Raw genomic sequence first — 15,605 nt, forward strand, 5'->3', positions numbered from 1 at the left:
AGCCAGCGCTGGAGCAAGCACACAGCAGTGGTACCTGGGACGGCACCTCTGTAGTGCAGCTTCCCCCTGCTTTTCACAGCAGAGACCAAACATACTTGCTCTGGGCCTTTTTTCAGAATGTATGCAGGTGTAATTGCTGATGACTGTTCCCTTTTTAGGGTCAACCACTGTGTGTGGATGCCTGCATAATCAAAACAGTATTTGACTTTTTTCCCTTCCAGCTGTGAGGTCAAGGCTTTTTGCCTTGTCTTTTCTACACTGGTAAATGTTCCTGTCCCCAGTTTGTAAGGCAGAAAGTCTAGCCACACCACACCAACAACTTACATGTTGCCAGTCTGGGGAAAGAAAGTACACATTTAAAAGAATCAGCAGCCTAGGTAGGATATAATGTGACTGAAGAGCTTCACTGTAACATTGCAGAGTACAAAAATGAAAATATAAAGTGCATTTTAAATGATTAATGTACAAAAGCTGAGTTCTTCCAGTGTGCATTAATCAAGAAAAAATGCACACTTTCTATAGTGGTTAATGTTGCAGGTCCATTATTCAGCTTTGATAATGTGCATAAAAATGCTCAATATGACAATGAGTTGGGGTAGCTGAGAATTTAGGATGGTGGCAAGTTTGTTGTAGTATTTGGATTAGCATTCTTAACCTACATCTTGACAGCTTCTTTTCTTCATTTCACAAGCATTAATAAAATCTATTTTTTTTTTTTTTTTTTTTTTTTTTTTTTTTTAAAGAAAACAATTTAAAAATACCTGCTCAAACAAATACTACCAGCATTCATTAGTCAGGATGGTTATATGTAAAAGAAATGATGCCAGATAGTAACAAATCCAAGAGAAGTTTATTATGAAAATGGCACCTGCGGGATGAAAAAAAATTAAGTTACATAAAGACAACCATGTATGACATGTATGAGAATCTACAAAAGTATAAAAAGAACCCTGTTGTAAATGAAGTATGTACATTTCTGATTTGCAGCATTATCAATGATCAATGAAAAAAATGTTTCAAATAAGCCAGGCACTCAAGAAGTTAGATTCGGTTAGCTTAACACAAAATAAATGTACCATAGCTGTCACTTTTTAACATTTTAATTTTTTTTATATTGTAGAGTTGGTAACACTGCTAAGATTTATACGAACAGAATCCCTTTCCCCATTATTCAGCTACTTGGCACCAGTCTCCTCATAAAAGATTTCATATATTTGTACAAGAAATAGTTAAAAACACAGACACAGTCTTCACAGGTAATGAAGTTTTTTTTTCATTTTGTAATTTTAAACACTATGGATTTAGACAGCAGCTGTGATTATCTGTTAGTTTAAATCACCAGAAATCATTTTGACACAACACAGAAACATTTATAAAAAAAACCCAAAACAACAACAGCTGTCTAGCTGTTCTTTGTAGCTGATAGGTGCACTCCTTTGATTGTTCCATAGCTAGAGTAGAGCTTCCAAAATTAAACTTTGAATTTCCCAATCAGCTTTCTCACCCTTTTTTAGACCTACTTAAATCCTTCCAATGGAACCTTTAAAAGCTCATTAATTAAATTTGTGGCATTCAATTCCTTTTTTGCTATTACTCCGCTGTGGCTTGGACCTACTTCTCAAATTCAAAGCTACCGCAGGAATTGACTCAATGCAATGAGTGATCAAAAATTCAAAGGACAGCTGAGTTAATATATTAGCATTGCACACATAAGCAAATATATATGACAATTCTAAGCTCAGTTTCCTTTTTAAACAATGCTGGTCGACCTTTGAAAGAATTTCCTATCTCACTGGTAATTGCTCTACGTATTACTCCGCCAGCCTACCTGGGAGAAAACCAAAGAAATGCACCCTCTGCTTACAGTTTGAGCACAAGGGACTCTGGGAATGTTAACAACTGAGGCTATATGGCATCAATTTGCTTAATATATCTGAGCATTACTCTGTAGTGCATTGTGGGGTACACTGGAAGAGTAAGTCATACCCAGAATTCCTCTGTGGGAAAAATGGCTCCATTAACCTTGAGCTAGTTAAGAGTCTTTTATCTCTGAGAGTGAAGAAGAGAGAACGAGAGAGCGAGAGAAGGAGAGAGGGGAAAAGTGTGGAGAGGTGGGGAGAGAGGAAGGGGGAGAGAGAGGTTTGAGAATACACAACAGCAAAGCAACAGCAGAAATTAAAAGGTATACAGACAGTGGAAGCAGCATAAGGTGACATTACAGAGGAAGGCCACCACACAAAAACCACTAACCCCCAAGAATCACTGGTTCACTAGGACTGCAGGAATGGGACTTTACCACTCCGGACTAGAGATAAAGCACAGAGAAGACAAAGGACAAAACAACTACATTAGCTTAGTATATACTGCATATAGTAACACACATTGAAACTGCAATGGGACTGACAGCCAAGGACACTTACACATTGTACACATTACAGTTCTCACATCTGTTATTAGATGCCTTAACAAACAGCTGCCAAAGATGGAGTGGAAGAAGAATTTATATTTGACAGTCATTTGGAGTGTTTGACACTACACTGTGATTTCTGGCAACAAAGACAAAATAGGAGATTTCTTTTCTTTTTCTTAATGTGCAGTTTTCAGTTGTAGTTATCTATTTCAAGCTTATTAACCCATTCTTTAGTTTTAAAACATATTGGTTTCAACACTAGAAATAAGGAAACAACAACAAAAAATACCCAAATCAAAGAACGAAAAGAAATTTACAACCTTCCCTCTATAATATTAAATGAAAAACAAAACAAAACATGTTAAATAGTTCTTCTGTTTTTTTGTGTTTTTTTTTTTTTTTTTTTACTCTGAAGTGTTATTTGACGTTGTAAAATTAGCCTCAGTTACACTGAGAAAAAAATAAAGCAAAACAATATGCACCTAAGAAACTGCTCCTCGCGTCAATTAAATTGAGTTTTTTGTTTTTAAGCGCTTTTTGAAAAAGGCTTCCTGACCCATTTAAATTTGATGTGAGGCTATGCTTGTTAGTTTGGAGGTAAAAAATATTAAGTCCTGCAGCAAATGTTAATGAGGGCTTTTGTCTTAACTAACCAAGGAGACTGCAGCACCCGACTATAAACCAGTACGGAACACATTCTTTCCAAAAAACCCAGCCCACAAGCTGCATATTGTATGAAGACATTACAGATTAATAAATGATAGCACCATGGTTTTAGAAATTAAGTTAAAGTTTCAGTAATTAACATTTAGTCCAACTTTTTTAACATTCTAGTCACAGGCCAGAAATTAACTTTTTAAGAACCCAAATTATTTTATGTGCAAGTAAGAAAATCTTAACCATAAAAAGAGAATTAAACTCTGCATAAAATTCTAAAATACTATCCCCTATTTTTAAAGGAATTAGGAACAAAAACCCCTTTTCATTTGACTTAGTCAAACAGGGCACATTGTTTATGCTTGTCTCTTTTAATCTTGATCATATCAAGATCATTTTGAAGTAAAACCAATGGTTGTCACTTTAAAATCTCTTTACCACAACACTGAGTATTCTATGGCAGAGGCATACACATATTAAAGGCATCTTAATAAAGATGCAAAGGAAAAAACACACATCTTAGAAGAAGACAAAATGGCAGGCAACTGGTACTTCGACTCTCTGAAGGCAAAAATAAAAAAATATCTTTACATTAAAGAATAAGTCAAGTTAAAGAGAAAGGGAATGAAATGGGGACCATCATATTGAGAGAATAAGCTGACCTGCTCAAATTCAAAGTGCTAGAATTAAAGGTCTAAATTAAAACACAGTCTATGCCTCAGAGTATAACACTGAACACAGTATGTGGTCATATTTCAATCCTCTTTCCGTTCCAGAGTCTGTGTAGTGTGAATGCCGTTGCTGTACACAGGAAATGGAAGAGTGGAAAAAAGTCCTTCGGCAGTTGTGAACACATTCCCTGCAGGCATTTGGGTCAGACTGGCCCCGCTCACAGCACTTCCAAATGGTCCCGACATATTGAGTCGGTGAACGTGGTGGTAGAGCATTTCCATCGGTGTTTTAGGATCCAGCCCAAAGCTGGGGCTGTTAACATCAACAAAGTTAACAGCATGGGTGTTGGGGAGGAGGTTGCCCTGCATGGCTAAAGTAACTTCAGCTGGAGCATACCGAATAGTGCCAGTGGTGTAGACCCTCTGAGCAGCAGTGCTGGTCGCAGCAAGGGTTCCCGTTACCCTGTGAACCAAAGGAAGCACCACATTGCCTGCTTGTAACCTCTGGAGGGCTTCCAGATCCCCAGTGTACAACAAAGAGTTGGAAGTTGTGGGACCTCCTGGATGTTTGTCCCGTGGAGATGCTGAAAGTGGGGGTGACAAAGGGTCAGAGGACACAGGAGCCAAGGCCGAGTTGGATGAGGTGCTGAACTGAGTTTTGCGGCTGGCAGTATTTTCAGTCCCTGGCGGGGTGAGAACAGAGTCTGGAATGGAGACATGTAAACTACTGCTGGCTTGGGGGGAAGGGAAGTGCTCGGAGCTGGGGGGCTTGGTCATACTGTACGGTGATTCATTCCTTGAGATTTCCCTGTTGGGTGGGTAATTCCAAATACTGCTATCGTTATCAAAATTGATAGGTTCTGAGATTTCTGTTTTAATTTTGAGCACTGAGGCACTGTTTGGTGACGAGAGCAGCTGGGGCTGGTCCACCAAAGCTGAGTCAAGTCCATTTGGACTTGAGGTGCTTGACAGCCTTCTCCGGATCATGCTGCCTCCCTTTTGCTTTTTTCTCCTCTTCTTCCTCTTTTGATGTTTGCTGGAAGACTGGGCATTTACTTCCCCTGCACTGTCTGAGTCCTTGGCACTGTCCGAGGTCAGTGATTCACAGTTCTGCAACCGCAAGTCTGACTCACTCTCAACATAGCGCTCCACTTTGATCTGCATAGAGCCAAGAGTGCCAAAACTGTCCTCAGGGGCCTTTTGATTCTCGAAGTCAGAGTTTTCAAAGCTGTCATCACTGTCCCTGCTGTCCTGGTTGCTGGAGCTGTTCCCGTCATCGTTACAGTTCATTTCGTTATCCGACTGATTTCCTGACTTTTTTCTGTCAGACTCAGGGTCTTCACTGTTTTCTGACTGGTTTCCTTTCTCATCTGACTTTGAGTTCTCATTGTCCTCTGGAGCAAAAGGAAAGTGAAACAAACCATTAGCAACAGGAACATAATATTATAACCCAAGTCCTGATTTCTACCTACCAATGACATTTGATTGCTCTAGATTTTTTTGGCAAAGGTGTTCTCTTCTGTAGAGTCACAGTTTTTTGCAACGTTGTGTTGGGAGAATTTGATCACCATCTCTCTGACACAGGACTGTTAATGCACTAACAGCCTCTGCTATATGGCCTGCACACTGACTGAGGGGAGCCTTTTCATCTGCTTGCTGGACAATAATCATTCTGACAACTGTGTGCACAACATCATTGTAGTTGTGTCATCCAAAGAGGAGTCACTGAACAATCCTGTTATGACTGTTATGTTCTGGTGATTGTTCTTTCACATCCGTGTTCTCCTACAGTGGGCAGGCATCCACATGTAGCACTATTTACTAATGAAGATTCTAGTCTTCTCATCTCATTTTCCTCTCACCATTTCCACTTTGGCATAGTGTCTCTGCTGTCAGTGGAATTGCCGCTGATTTCCTCCCGTATGAGAGGAGAAGCAGGTCATATGTGCATAAATCTGAGTGAATAAACCAGTTAAAACAATTCTGTTATGTTGCTAGACTGTCTTCTCATATTCCCCTGAAGGGCACCAAATAACAAAAAAAACAGAAAAAAAAATCAGGCAGTGAATTATATTCTTGGTTGATCCAAATTGTTAAGGGCCATTGAAAATAGACCAGCTACAGAACTGAGAAGCTGTCACTCCTCTTGCCTGAATTCATTTAGTTATGTTTTAGATTTTTACCTAATTCTAATTGGGATGAGATAAACACTCTAGCCCGCTGGACTCAGACAGCCAAAGCAGCTTTGAGACTGAATGAGCTCCATTATCATACTAAGTTTGAAAGCGTCATGAAAGGCTTCAGGAGACCCCGTCTTTTACAGACTGGCCAGGAATCTTTTGTTGGGAAATAAAAGATGTTTTTTCACTCATCAGAGCCAAGTACTACTCTTTTCAATATACTCATTTTAGGGGGAGAGGGGAAGGGCCAGTTTTCTTCTAAAGATTGGTTACTCCTGGAACCATCAATACCAAGCAGTTTCCCAGAAGTGCTGGAGAAGGTGGGTTTGACAGGGAAGATGCCTGAGAATTCAGGGCATGCACTTCACAAGGCACTTATTGGTACTTTTGCTTGAGTCACCAGCAGCAGAGAGACCCTTCCTTTTGAAAAATAAAACCCACAGAAGCAAAGTAACAGCCACAGACCCCTAAATCTCATTAATCTTTTTGTTCCACCTAGGGCTGAATTTCTCCTACTTTTTTTTTTCTTTTTTTGAAGATGCTTTTTTTTTAAGGCCATGGTTTCTAGCTGGTCTAGAGTGGGTTTAGAGTGAGGTAATCTAAAGCTGCACAAAGTTTGCCTGGGATTTTATCAGAGCTCAAACTGAACTTGTTGGTTTCATCCAAGATGCTGTTCCAATTTCAGGTGCTTTGGCATTTTTATTTAATTCTTTTGTAAGAAACAATGCCCTGCCTCTGCTGTCTTCCAAGACTCCCAGACATCTCCTTCTGAGATGTTCACATCTGTGTACCTTTGAAGAAGGCTCTCTTGCTCTACATCAGCCTTAGGAGTCATGAATGCACATGCACTTCTCACCTGGAGAAACTTACAGTGGACATGGGAAATGCAAACTGTTTTCCACATGTGTGCTATTTGGCTATTTAGGAACAAGACAGCATAAAGGAAGCACTGGGAATGGATGAAGAGATTCTCAGTGACGGTGGGCAGCCAGCCTGTATGTGTGCCTAATGTTGATGGTTAAACCATCAAACCAAGCTGTCAAAGCAGAACAAATAAAGGCAAAAGATTGAAAGAGAACAGCCATATCATAAAATATATCATTAAGGACTGATCCTCTTCTTGTTTTTGCTTGATTTATGTCACTGTGGCCCATTTTCTCCAGATTTTTTTTGGTTGTTATCATAGACATGACAGAAAAATCAGATATATATATTGCATACTACAGCAGAGTAACATCTTTAGTTCTTGGGCCACAGGAAACCATGCTCCTTTCAAAGCCAGATGATATGTACCTGTACCTAGGTAACCACTTTTAAAACTAATGGGGAATGTGTGAACCATCTGTGCACTGGACCATCTGTAGGACTAATTTACACATGGAGTTTGACAAGTACATTTAGCTTCTAAAAAACAGCTGAAGTCCAAGACTTAAAGAGCTTAGAAACAAGTGCTTGAACCCATACCTTCTAATAAAATATAATTCCTTTAACCTAAGAAAACCCTCAAATTTTGCAGTCTTCACTGCTCCCTAGTGAGACTCTTCAAAAATGTATTTATACAGGAAAAAGGGTCATAAAGATTGACAGCAGAGACTTATCTTCAGAACATATGTCTACTCTGGAAAGATAATAACTAGAACCATATCCAACAGTTACAATCCTAGGTCCTCTACACAAAGCACAATACCTGTTTATGAAGCTTAGCTGAGAAGTCAAATATTTAGTTCAGTACAATGCAGGCAAGGATGCATGCGCAGAGTGAAGAGAAATACTGAAGAAATGGAGATACTGTGGAAATGCTGAGATTATTAAAAGATGAAAAAGATTTTGCGAGTGTTTTCCAATTTCATTTTATAGGATTTTTTTTGGTGTTTTGTTTTGTTATAATGGAACAATCCTTGAGAAGTAACTAGGAAGCAAACTAGAAAGCAAACCATGGGGCTCTCATGATATGAACCTTTTGTGGGTGTAAAGGCACACCATGTGTGTTACCTGAGTTGTCCTTTGAGTCTGATTCAGAGTCAGAGGTCTCCGAGGATTCTGAGGTTTTTTCTGGCAGATGAGGAAGTTGTGCAATATCCATTGGAGTGTCCTTGTACTCTGGGTTGCTGAAGAGGAGACAGCAAATATAAACACAGTTGGATGACTTGCAGTTTCATGGTTTTTCCCTCTTTCCATATCAAAGTTCAGGAACAAAGAACATAAATAGGAAGAATAGCAGAGCAAACACAGAAACATATTTTCAGCTCCTCAGAGCTTCACAGCAGGGATTTTATGAAGGTTTCTTTTAATACTGTTGTCAAATACTTATACTGACCAGGTACTAAAACTCATTTGATTCTAGTGAAGTTTTAGAGCTATCAAAGCATTCTTACTGAACTGGGACACCATGGCTTGTGTGATATCTAACAGTAAAGCTACACTGTGTAATCATCCAACAACAAAATATCTCGATTTCGATCCCATTACTGTGCCTGGAAGGACAGAGAGGGTGTTTTAACTTTTCCAATCTGTTTCTCTCCCACCGGCAATGTCTATTAGAGTTATCTTTGTAACAATGTTCTCTATCAACCTTGCCAGAGCCCTTTCAATACCTGTTTTTCTCAATGTTCCCATTTTCCACACTTTAATCAAGCAGACCATACATAAAGTTCGTAAGAAGGTTCTCAGTTAGGGCTAGAGAAAATGACCACTGATCAAAAGAATTTGGCCAAAAAATAGATAAAAAAGGTTATACATTTTTTTTAAACACTGTATCCACATCACCAAGAAACCAAAAGCAACCACTCTAACTATATGACAGATGCACATGTGCATGTTAAGATGCATATGTTAGGGATAAAGAACTGTCAACACACCCATTATAATCATATCTTCATCTGCTCATGTGGTGCTCACCTGTGACTTGTTAGCAATGAACATGACTGCAATGTAAAAAAGCTACACTACCAGAGAAACTGAAAAAAACCAACCAACCCCAACCCTATGCTTTTTCTTGGTTTGCACCTTTTAAAATGCGTTCCTCTCCCAAATCCATGCAAAGGCAGGGGAACAGACACAGCTAGACATAAGTGGCATAGGAATGTTGAAAATAAACAAAGTATTTAGTAATTTTTGAATAGGTGAGCACTTCTATGCAATTCAAATTCCAGCCCGGTGATAGAGCAGAAAATCCGCAGTCCGGCGTAGAACAACACGAGGCAGCACCAGGGGTGACTGCCACACTATCACAATGACAGTGTGCCCATATTGAGCCTATTACAGTGTACTGTGAAAATTCAGAGTTCACACAGTTCACACTGAAATGCCATTCTTACGATTACCATCTTTATGGTTTTGTCCTGACAAAGTGACTTCATTCTGTTGCATCCCAAGGCAGTCCCAAAATTTGCCCCCTTCAAGTGAAAGATGTTTGAGGGCTTTCACACTGTGAATAACAAGTTGCTAGAACAAGAGCAGCATTAATCCTCCCTGTCACTATAATTAGTCTATCCTTTTACAGACAGCTGAATCATACTTTCTAATGCATGGAAATGTATACAGACCAGTACTCCTGCTAAGAGTAGACATAATTATGCCTTGATCTTTCGTTAAAATATTATTTGGACATTTGGATCTTTTGTGGATTCCACTACTAGCAGAAATCTAAATTAAAAACACAAATTCAGTGGAGAAGTTAATCTCTCTCTAACAGACTGGTGAAGAGAATACAGCAGAAAAATCAAGTTCTGGGAGGAGACTTGGGGAAGACCACACTGCTTTTCTTTTTTTGTTAAGTCTATTCTGTTGGTAGAGAAAATAACTTTGTGTGACGTTTGTGGACTATGTCTGGAAAGGAGCAAAGGGGACAGAGGCAACTGTTCGTAATTATTACAAACCAGTTTTCCAGCTAGAATATGAGCACATTTCTGGGCATTCTGAAGTCCTGTCAGGACTGGGGCAGTGAAACTGTACTTCCAGTTCAGAACTGGCAGGCTTGAGCTGACCTCTTCAAATGCTGCACTCTACCTCACTCTTGCAGAAAGATGAAAACAATTAGCAGAATAAGGATTTATTCAGAAATGCCTGTGCTCAGTCATAGCAGGACACAAACATGCAAGCCCCAACGAACACTCCACTGCTGTGGAAGGTTTTCCACATTATCCCTTGATGCTCTCCTGCCAGGGTTTGTTTCCTCCTCTTCCCCAAAAGGGGAATCAAAGGTATTTCAACATGCAAGTTTAGGCAGTCACAGTCTCTTCAGGGCCTGCTGGACTTGGCATAATAAGTCACAATCTAACCCCTAGACATCACTTTGAACTTTCATGGCATCAAAGGGAAGGTAACAAACCATGACAAGCAACTTAAAAGGAGAACAGGCCAGAAAATGACAATTGCATTTCATGACCATCTCAAGGTTTCAAATTTTATTTGTTTATTTGTACTGCTCTGGAATGAAACAGAAAATCCCTCAATCTTATTGAACATTTTCACAAAACAGAATGTGTTGAAAGATATTTTCAGATGAAAAGGGTCAGGTTTATAATTCACTGTCTCTCAGTGACTGCTCGTCTTCCCTCGAGCTCAGAAACCAGTCCTTTAAAAATACTTGGGCTTTGGTAAAACAGAATTTCTCAGGGAACAGCCTTTCATTCAAGATATTACCACTAGTTCTGTTTATAATATTTATAATAGTTTAAAATAGTTTTAATTGCTACTTTTATTTTTAAATCCTATTTTGCAATTTTCAGTGTGCACACTGTCTGATGTTACAGGAGCAACATAATAGTTCAAGGCTTTTCTCCTGAGAAAATTCCTCACTCTGAAGTGAACAGGCAAACACCTTTCAGAGAGACCTTTTTGTAGTATTCCAGAAGTTTGCTTCTATGCATTTTCAATAGCCAGATAAACCACTGCCCAACGCTTCACACCAGATTTTACAGGACAACTACTGAAAGCTGGTGTGCATCATTTTTATCTTTGAACTCAGGTTGAATAGATTTCAGGAAAGTGGAGTCATGCAATAAAATGGTGGAGAGTTTACCTGAAGATTAAATCAGCATAATAATTTAAGAATATTCCAGTGTACTGAGACATGACAGATATCTCAATAAATATAACCAAATGACACTGTTTTTGAGGTGGACTATAGGAAAAGTTCTTCTTAACTTTCTCCAGTAGGCAATTGTCTCTCACCAAGAGAGAAAAGCAACAGAGAGAGCAGTTCAAGTGAGAGAAGTGACTGGAAGACCTACCTAAGAAGGTAATTGACCCAGATGATATTCTTCTCACTGGCATTCTTGGCATTGACAGCTATGGTTGCACTAGACTGTATCCAGATATAACCTCCATTCTTCTGCATCCAGCGGTAATACTTTGTTACACATTGACCCTTATTCAGCACTGGCAAAAAAATACAAACAAAATAAAAGCAAGATATAGCGCATGTCAGAAGTGTGGTAAAATGATCTTCATTGTACAACATGCCACAGGTAACAGCAGAAGACACTTGGCTTCCTTCAGGTTTAATGCAGCAGGCCAGTAAGATGACAAACAGGATACAGCTGAACTAGCTGTATGTTTTATAAGTTTTAAAGTAGAATTTTAATCTGTTTTTGGAAACTCTAGTGGAAGAAGAAAAGTAAAAAGAACTACAAATCTCTCTGGTTCACAGAATACTTATTGCTGTGTGGACATTTTCAATGCACTCAATGTCAAACTGTAAAAAAAGAAAAGGAAAAAAAAAAGAGGCAAATTTATATGTGATTTATTCATAGCTCCTAGGTAGACCTCTTTGAGATTCTGGATATTTGAAAGGTTTGGGAAGATACTCTACCCCTGCTGCTTTGATCATTTCTCTTTATTGCAGGCAATATCAACCACTGAACTTATACATCTGTTTCTTTGATCTTGTCAAACAGAATTTATAGTTCTCAGATGAACCAAATCTCCACTGGTCAGTGGGGGGAAAGTCTTGGGAGGATTTACTTTCTACCAAAGCAAAGTAAATCCACCAACAGACTGAGAAAGAGGCCTAAGGGAGGCACAGAATGGCTTGGTTAGAGCCAAAGAGTGACAGCTCTCTCCAACGTTTGAAATATGCTAGGAAACAGAGAAACAAGTAAAAGCAATCAGTAATGTGAAACAGTGTTATTAAATGCTCACAGCAAGAAGGCTTAAAAATGCAGATGTTTAAAGTAATACTTCAGCCAAAATACTGCAAGTTGAAACGGATTTGGTTTGTATCTGATGCTTCAGTGTCAGGAGAAGGGGATGAAATGCAAATCTTTCAGTGGGAGGGAGCAGCAAGGTTTTAAAGAAAAATCTAGGTGCTATTGTTACTGGAGCATTTACTCTCCTCCGCATTCCTCACTAATGCCATAAAGCTTTGTGCACTAGAGGGCAGTGTGCATTCATAGACACCACCTGCTTTTGTCATGTCCTTGTCTCCGTCTGCTAAAATGAAAAACCTCTAACTGCTGTAATAAATTTGGCTAAATTAGCTGCTAAATGGTTATCTCAAGTAATATGTATTTGCATTAATCATCTTGCTCTAAACCAGAACAAGCCAGAGTCCTAAAGACGTAGTAAATTCATATTGTCCATTTAATTACGGCTAATAAGTGCTTCATATACAATAGTTTCATGAAGTACATTTCCTTTTTTTTTTTTTTTTTTTTTTTTTTTTTTTTTTTTTTTTTTTTTTTTTGGTAGAGGGAAAAGAAAAAAGTCACTTTGGAAAAGAATAAGTATTTAAGGCAGTTAAAGTTCCTACTATAAATGTGACAAATGACACTTTGGAGCTTTCAAGTTAACCAAATGTCTATACCCCTAATTATACATATGAATGTATCTATATCTAAATCCAGGTACAACAGATATCTACAGAAAAAGATATTTACAAAGGCAGCCATACAAACACAGACACTTTCTTACCTTGGAGGGATTCCCTAATCCCCAATCCAATTTTTCAACTATTGAATAAAAAATGAATGTAAAAAGGTGCAATGTAAAGTGAATGTAAAGTGCAAGTTAGGTTCAGCTGTAACATGAACAAATACTTGTGATCTGGGTCCTGTTTTTCAGCAACCTCCAGTTAGCTAGTTTGCTTCTAGCAGAAATTCATGTGTTTCCCTAAATTTTTACTTTTTTATTCCAAGCTCTAAATATTCTGCTATGATAATTTATTGGCTTCAAAACCTCATTGAACAGAAGAATAAAGACAAAATATGAACAACTCACTACCCAGCATTTCTGTCAAACCAATGTTGTACGTCACTTTAGAAAGCAATCCCACATGAATTAGCCCAACTTTATCAGTTATGAAGAATAAGGGAAGAAAAGTACTGCAGTAAGTTTTGATTATGGTACACTTTTGCATTTCAGTAAAATAGGACATTCAAAATACTCCAGTTACAGCTGAAAGTAAAACCGATATGCCTGGAAGTCTGGGGTGATATTGCCTCCTTTCTGGAAACCTGAACACCCACAAGTGTGTGCAGAAACTAGTAATACCTATCTGCATTTGTATCTACTAATTATACTGTTATCTTCTTTATAACAATTTTTATCTGAGGAGTTTACCAAGCTATATAAATATTAAAGGATGAATCCTCGTAACTGCCTACATGCACATTTGAAAGTCAAGGTATCAGGTGAGTCACTCGCCAGTGAGCGAAGATCACACTGCAATTCTGCATACTGACAGCTACGAGGATCCAGATCCTTCAACTCTTTCCATTCATTTCATCCTAGACAAGTCCTTCCTCCTTCAGTCCTTCCTACTTATATTGGTTATTGCACCACTGGAAAAGTCTGTCATGAGCTGAACAGAGCATGCACTTCCGAACTATGGAAAAAAAAGGGGGTAAATTAAAACCTTATAAGTTATTTCTGAAGGAAAAGGTGATTGCTTTTTCAAGAAAGAGAATTCAGTGCATCAGAGTGGCATACAAACCATCTACAGTCATAGTTCAGGCTCCCAAATTACTATACATCCAAAGAATATCTGAAATACTGCCTTGAAATTGAGCTTTCCATGAAGTTCATCTACCTGCAAATTCCCACTCTCTATTTGGCCAGCTCTGATATATTACCACATACACAGGATTTTCCTTCCTGCATCTGTCTAAAGCACGTTTCATATGAGAGATTTGTGGGCCACGCTCTGAAGGAAGTCCCACAATTCAATATAAAAATTCTCTCTGTAAAGAGATTCTCTGGCAGGCCAGCTGTGCTGTGCTGCTAAATCTGGTTCTTACATCCTTTGAGAGTGCACTAGGCACCCCCAAGCCAGTTCTGAAAGCTCATACTATAGCTTGGGAAGTAATTTCTCAATGTGATGAAAGAATGAAAAAAAAAAGGACGTTTTCTAATTTACAGTATTTTTAAACTGTTGCCATTGCCAAGCTGAGACTTAGAAATTAGATGGGAATTTTGACAAAATCAGCATCTAGAAGGACACATCAGGAAGGGAAATCTATCTGATTTATTAATAACCTGGTGTTACTGAGTAAAGTCCAGTTTCATTTTGAGGATCTTCAGTTTGGAGGTACACAGAGTCCATTAATAAAGTTATTGATTTTGAGAAGAAACAAAAGTAAAGAATTAGTCCATCTTAATCTCTGTTTATGGTTATGTTTTGTTACTAGCAACAGACCATGCATTTCAGCTTAGCATAAACTTCTGAAAAAATAATGCTATGTTGATCACATCCTGGACTTATTCAGACTGCACTTAAGGCAAATCTCTTACTGAGAATCAGGGTTCAGCACCCAGTCTGGCAGACAATGCAGTATGGGGGAAGGTGAGACTCATGACCACATTGGTGGGATGGTTCATGTCACCCAAGTTACACAGGATTATGCAGAATTGGGTTATATAATTTTATATATATATATATATATATATACACACACACACCCACCCCTTAATCAAAGGGAATAACTGAAGGTTAATGTTTTAAAACTGGTAACTGTTAGCTGCACAGATATATTCCCTAAAATGGTGGATTCTAAACTTGACTAAAATTTGCTGAAACGTTACCTAGTTACTCAATTTGAATTCAGTGGTTAGCATGCAAGAAATGCACAGTATGTCATGCTAAGAACTAAAAAAAAAGAATCTCACTTATTTCTCAAAGTATGAATATATTGCTATGTACACAGTTCCCAACAGAGGGATTTCAGTTTTCCTTGGTAGCTTTGCGCACAGCAATATTCTTGTAGTGGTGGAGTGAAGGAGGGGGGAGAAGAAGAAACAGTCAGTGTTCTTTGCAGGAACCTATTTCTGTTAGAAAATCAAAATAAATCAGTACAAGTTTGTCTTCAGAAATATGGTTACAAAAAGAAAAAGAACATAGTTTCTTCCTGTAAGGCTGTTCTGAAAAATCAAAGCCAAAGCTTCTAAATAGTGAGTTGTGTCTTAAAAGAAGGAAGTAGCTTAATTCAGTTTGAAGAGGAGATGAAGAAATTGTGTATCAAAAGCAGTCTTTTAGCAAAGTCTCTTACAAAAGGACATTTCACTCATGTGCATATGCATTTAAAAGCTACACTATATTGCGTATTCAGGTAAGTATTGAGTAAATAGGAAATGATGAGATCATCTTACATATTCACACAGCTTCACAAAGAGGCTCTTTATAATTGGCAAAAATATTGAGGTTACATCTGCTGTGCTATTCACCCTTCTCCTTGAAATACCTTTATC

At 38.4% G+C, this 15,605-nt stretch overlaps 1 protein-coding gene across 1 annotated transcript in view; it reads right to left on the reverse strand.

Annotated features, from left to right (window-relative positions):
• Window positions 1-980: 980 nt before the first annotated feature.
• The window catches only part of NPAS3 (neuronal PAS domain protein 3), a 532,332-nt gene continuing 517,707 nt past the window's right edge, over window positions 981-15,605 (reverse strand). The window contains exons 10-12 of the mRNA XM_026849299.1: window positions 11,153-11,300; window positions 7,911-8,026; window positions 981-5,132 (exon numbers count right to left, since the gene is read on the reverse strand). Of these exons, the coding sequence (XP_026705100.1) occupies window positions 3,823-5,132; window positions 7,911-8,026; window positions 11,153-11,300 (1,574 nt within the window). The 3' untranslated portion in view covers window positions 981-3,822. The remainder of the gene's footprint in view (window positions 5,133-7,910; window positions 8,027-11,152; window positions 11,301-15,605) is intronic.

This window comes from Athene cunicularia, assembly GCF_003259725.1.
Source record: "Athene cunicularia isolate RWA chromosome 5 unlocalized genomic scaffold, athCun1 chr5_part1, whole genome shotgun sequence".
Taxonomy (NCBI): domain Eukaryota; kingdom Metazoa; phylum Chordata; class Aves; order Strigiformes; family Strigidae; genus Athene; species Athene cunicularia.